The sequence below is a fragment of the Lottia gigantea genome (genome assembly GCF_000327385.1).
Source record: "Lottia gigantea unplaced genomic scaffold LOTGIsca_245, whole genome shotgun sequence".
NCBI lineage: Eukaryota > Metazoa > Mollusca > Gastropoda > Lottiidae > Lottia > Lottia gigantea.
Genome location: NW_008708726.1, coordinates 56755 through 62294, shown reverse-complemented (window position 1 = coordinate 62294; position 5540 = coordinate 56755). Strand labels below are relative to the sequence as shown.

At 34.2% G+C, this 5540-nt stretch overlaps 1 protein-coding gene across 1 annotated transcript; it reads right to left on the bottom strand.

The window, feature by feature from the left end:
• Positions 1-415: 415 nt before the first annotated feature.
• On the bottom strand, positions 416-574 carry LOTGIDRAFT_144608 (hypothetical protein; the record flags this gene model as incomplete). The annotated part of the gene is made up of 1 exon (XM_009055483.1): positions 416-574. A coding segment is annotated over one exon (159 nt), but the record flags the coding sequence as incomplete, so codon positions are not given.
• Positions 575-5540: the final 4966 nt, after the last annotated feature.

The window sequence follows — 5540 nt, the reverse complement described above, 5'->3', positions numbered from 1 at the left end:
CGGTATTTTGGACACGTTGCAATTGTTGAATTTGATAATCAGGAAGTCCATACAGAATTCCATTATGGTAATCAAGTTTGGATGTTACTAGGACCTGTATTAGACGTTTGAGGTTATCAGTTTAAAGGTATTGTCTCAGTTTTTCCAAGTTTTTCAATTTGGTGAAAGGTTGAAGACGTTACTGGTGAAATTTTTGGTTGAAAAGTGAGGTTTGAATCGAGTACCACTACAATGTTCTTTGCCTTCTGCAATACTGTGATTACTTCCCCAGCTACATTTAGACAGTTTGTTTTAGACCTTTTTAACTGCTGTTTGGTTACGATGAACAGAACTTCAATTTTGTCAGGATTAGGTTTCTTAAAATGAAAAGTCATCCATGTGTGTATTTTCTGAAGACATGCTTCAATGTTACCGACTACAGCATTTTCAGACTTGTCTTCGAAGCCAACATACATTTGAGTATCATCAGCGAATAGGTGAATACACAAGCCATATTTGGAGGCAATACTTGTGGTTTGGTGAAGATATTAAACAAGATAGGTCCCAGAACGGAACCTTGTGGTACACCACAGGGATCGAGCTTAACTGTTAAAAATTGGCCATTAATGCAGACGTTCTGTTTCGTCCTAGTTAAGTATGAATGAAACCATTGGAAAACTGTACCTCTTAAACCAATTTCTGTCCACACAGTATCCAGTAAATCCTCAGTATCCCTATCCCAGGTATCAAATGCGGCTGACAAATCAGGTAGGACCAAGATCACTGATTGTCGTCTATCGATCTCTCGATAAATGTCATCAACAATGGATTTCGTACTAAAAAAATAGTAACTTGAACATACCTTACAACCAAAAAATCGGAGATCTGCACGCTACTGGTTATACCTAGGAATAAAAATATCAAAAATAATCCTCACAATTAAACAACTTAATACCCGTGGAACAAAAGTTAGCGCTTGGAATTCAGGAGCAGGCCCTCTAAAAGGTTTTCAGGGATTGCAGAAACCACCGACAATCCAAGAAGAAAGATAACATCGACAAGAAAACCTTTATCTTAAGAAGAATTTGAAAATAAAAATATTGAATAAAATATATACCTTTATCTAAATCATACTCATTACCCAACAACGGCAATTTGACTTTTTCTTTCTCAATGGACGCTTCCAAAACATAGTCACACATATTTAAATTGAGTGAAGCATGGAAGCTGGTGTCCAAAAATTCAATATGGAAACAACAATCTATCTTGGTACACGTATCATCAAGGTGGCAAACCAGTCCTTTTGGAAGTTTGGGAAGTGGTTTGAGTGACTTTGGACAGTCTGAAATAAATAATGATTAAATAAATTTAAAGAACGGCTGCTTTGTCTCTTTATCTTTAGCATTCAGGGTTTCAGCAAAGTCAAATAATGTAAATTCTAGTGGCAGATTTCATATTTATTCTTGTGCATTGATTTGGAGTCGGATAACAAAAAAAACATTTTAATTCTTACCATTTTTCCATCCATCAATATTTGAGGAATATGGCGAGCGGGTGATATCACATCTTTCATCCAGTAAATATGGTGTTATACCCAATTTATTCAAAATATATTTAGCTCCAGATTTTTTTAATTTCTGTCCAGCTTCAAGCTTCAAACCTTTCAAATACTCCTCTAGGTTGAAATCTGAAATAGTTCATGAAGCATTTGATTGACTTGCCAAAGACTTCATAAAAATTGACAGATAAGCTTCACAAGGATGTTAAGCACACAAAAGTTGGTATCATCTCTCGGCATTGTAGTTGATGTTGAAGATATTACCTGCATTCATTCGGGTACTTGAAGTTAATATATTTGTTTTAGTAGGCTTTCATTAACATTAGTTAGTGGCGCACCCGAGATTTTGTTTTCGATTGTCAAAAACATTAGAAGTTAAAGCAAAACAATATTATGAAAAGATAGCTTGCCAGGCAAGGTAACATACGCCCACTGGCAGCTGTCAGAAATGATTAAACAGTCTTTAGTGACTACAGGGTTGCACAATATAGCTAATAGAGTGAAACGTCAAGTCAGACACGATATTTCGGTGAAATATTATCCGGTCATCGCCAAAATCGATAGGGATCATCTTCATAATGACATTGACACACAAAATAAAAATCAAAAGAATCTGTAAACAATTGTAGCCTGTAGAGTGAGCACGAGTTGCACAATATAGCTAATAGAGTAAAACGTCAAGTCAGACACGATATTTCGGTGAAAAATTATCCGATCATCACGAAAATCAATAACAATATACGCCCATAAAGAAAATCAATTACAATATACGCCCATATTACGTGTGGGCGTATAAAAAATATTAAAGAACCGTTATTTTCAACAAACATACCACTATTAGCAAGATTACCAAGTGCCCTGGCATCGCAAAGTGGTATGTGAACATCTTTTAACAGATTTAAACCATCTTCAGGAAAACAAAAAGAAGAACCATCATCTGGTATACAGACCATTACACTTAGATCTATATTAAAGCCTTGGCCAATCCTGGTGATGGTCAGTCTGAAAACAAATAGAAACATTATTTCGCAAATATGGCAAATTTCTATTCATTAAAATCGTTTTGTAAAGGTATTATCATTACTTCAATTTGTTCAATATGCAGTCATCATAATCTAAGTACTAGATTTGTAAATAATCCTTTAGCGACATTTAGGGGTAGAGATCACATTAAATACAATTAATACACAATTTCATACTACTTTCGTATACTACTTGTTGAAAAGTCGTGTGTAATAAAACTAAGGAGTAGTATACCATAAAATTGTGTTCCGTCATTTAATGGATTTGTAAAGGGTCTTTTTGAAGCTAAAATGCTTAATTTCTATGACAATTAAAATCTCAAGACTTACGTTAGTGTTACTGGCGGAGGATTTCCATTGCCTAAAGATATTGTTGTTTGTGTATCTGAAATAATATTCAAAATATTTATCTACTACGACAGCAAGATCACATCAAGTCAACTTAAAATCACATTCAGCTCCTCTGAGATCGTTTACTAAAGAAAGGATAGTTTGTTCTATGTTTTTATTAGTGATCAGGATCCCAAACTGTTACCTATTGTCCAAACGTCTTTATATCGGTTCGTAGCTACAAGAACCTGATATCTCTCCGTAAATAGTAAACAAAAATGATCACTTAGAATAATTGAGAAATCTAGAATATATCTTAAGACCAGACGGAACAAAAAATACAAAAATGATTTGTCTTCCTAAATAATATGGGTTTTGGTATCAAATAGGCATTTTGGAGAGATCAACTTACCCCATTGATAGGAAAGTAATTTCTCAGAATGCACAGCTTGTCCAAAACCAACCTCTAGTTGGAATTCACATGGATCAAAAGATACAAAAACATCTACACTTTTATGTACGACTTTGTTAAAAAATGGCAATTTCATTTCGAAATCTACACAACAATTTACACCAAAACAATCATCCATCATTCCACAAGTTACTTTATCTTGGAGAGATTTTGGCAGATATTTCTCTACATCAATTTTCCAAGGACAATCTGTAATAATTTAAGACATATGAAGGCTATTTTGGAAAACATTAATAATGTGACTATACCACAGGGTTCAATTTAAGCAGTATCGCATCGCAGACAGCGATTCAAAATCCAATATTTCCTTGAACTAGTCAAAATTAAAATTCATGACGACGATCTGCGAATCAAATCAAATTATATATTTGAAGGTTTACTACTGGAACATGCTAAATTGCTACTGAATCTTTATGAAATTAGAATAAAAATTGAACTTGATTAAACAAAACTAAAATTTGGTGTGATAAATTGCTGATCAAATTTTTCAATTTAAATTGAACCATGTTCAGGGTTAAAATGTGGTCGTCATTTTGACTTGTAAGTGTGGCAATATACCACAAATTTCACATTAAGGCCGAAATCAACGTCTAATCAACGAGTTCCACGCCTGGGAAAGGCGGTGTGACAGAATGTGTGTAGCTTTCAGGAATGGTAGAATAGATCTTAATTATTGCAAAAGTACACATATATCAGAATAAGAGATCCTACCTGTTGGAGATACTGGAACACTACAATCCTGGTTGGTGAAGATTTTCTGAAGGAGAAAAAAAACTTCTAAAATCTCTATTAAACAAGAAGTTAATTTGTTTACAGTTTACAAACTACTACTTTTGAATAGGAATTTCAACACAGTTCCTATATCACATCCGAATATCACATCGGACGAACTGGATAGGACCAGATTTGTCGGGCTATTAGAGCTATATTGCTTTAAATTCAAGACTTACATCAAGTCCAAATTTTTTGAACAAAATATCCACAGCAGCATCAGATAGTTTACCATTCAGAGCTAATGAAAGATCTTTCATCGAACCACCACCTATAAAGGCAAAGTGAACCATAATACGTGGATATGTACTATAAATCATTTCACAGCAAGACAATAAAAAGACTCACGGAAGAGTCAAAGAAAGGCAAGAACTGTACAAAATAATGAAAATATCCCTGTTGAGGACTGTCTTACGCCTAGGAAGTTTATAGTAAGCTAGGATCTTCAAGTCATAACTAGTGAGCTCGATTGGTACCTTCATTTTCTGGTACTTAAGGGGGCTCCTTCCAGAATTTGACGGATTTGGAAAACTTCAATTTGAAGCACTACAAACCTGGTAAAGTAAAGTTCTCATTACAGACAGGTATTGGTATCTCCATTCCATTTATTATTTTACCATTAATTACATCTGTACCTAATGCTTTAATTATTCCACTAACATCTATTATAAATATCTTCTTATTCTCATCACGATTTATCGTATAACTAAAGATAATACAGACAAATTATGTTTTTAAGTAACTGAAGGACCAAATAACAGGTAGTGGCAAGATAGAAAATTCAAAATTACTGTTAACGAATTCTGTTAAACCATTACAAAAAAGGTTCCCATTGTCTGTGTATTCGTTCCATTTAATTTCCATTAAGTCCAAGACGTGTAGGTCAAATGGTATCTGCGATTGAGTCGTCATTTTTTGACATGTTTACAAGAATTGTTTCCGTCTAAGATATAAACAAAAAGGCATAAAAATTTACCTAAAAACAATGTTTTCTCCTATTTCAAACTCTTCTTCGGTTCCTGAAATTAAGACAAATTAAGAGAAAGCTGACTCATGCAGTCAATCGCCATCTCTCGGCAGTTTTTGTAACTCTGTCTCTACATAAAGAATCGTAGTGCCAGTAAGCACTTATTTTGCACAGTGCTAGTTAAATGTTCACAGTGGACCGTTTTGTACTCACCACATGCTTATTTCACTCTTATATACATGTAGCCTTAGGACAAGGTGTTTGGCACTTTTAGCAGATTGGATTTGATCATGTATCCATGTTGGATAAGTAGCAATGGAATACCAAGTGGTTTAGGTATCGGCTGAATCTACTTACCCCATTTGTATCCTATGAGAATTTCAGTATATTTATACATTTCAAAACCAATATGGAATTGGAAATTACAGGCATCCAGTTCAA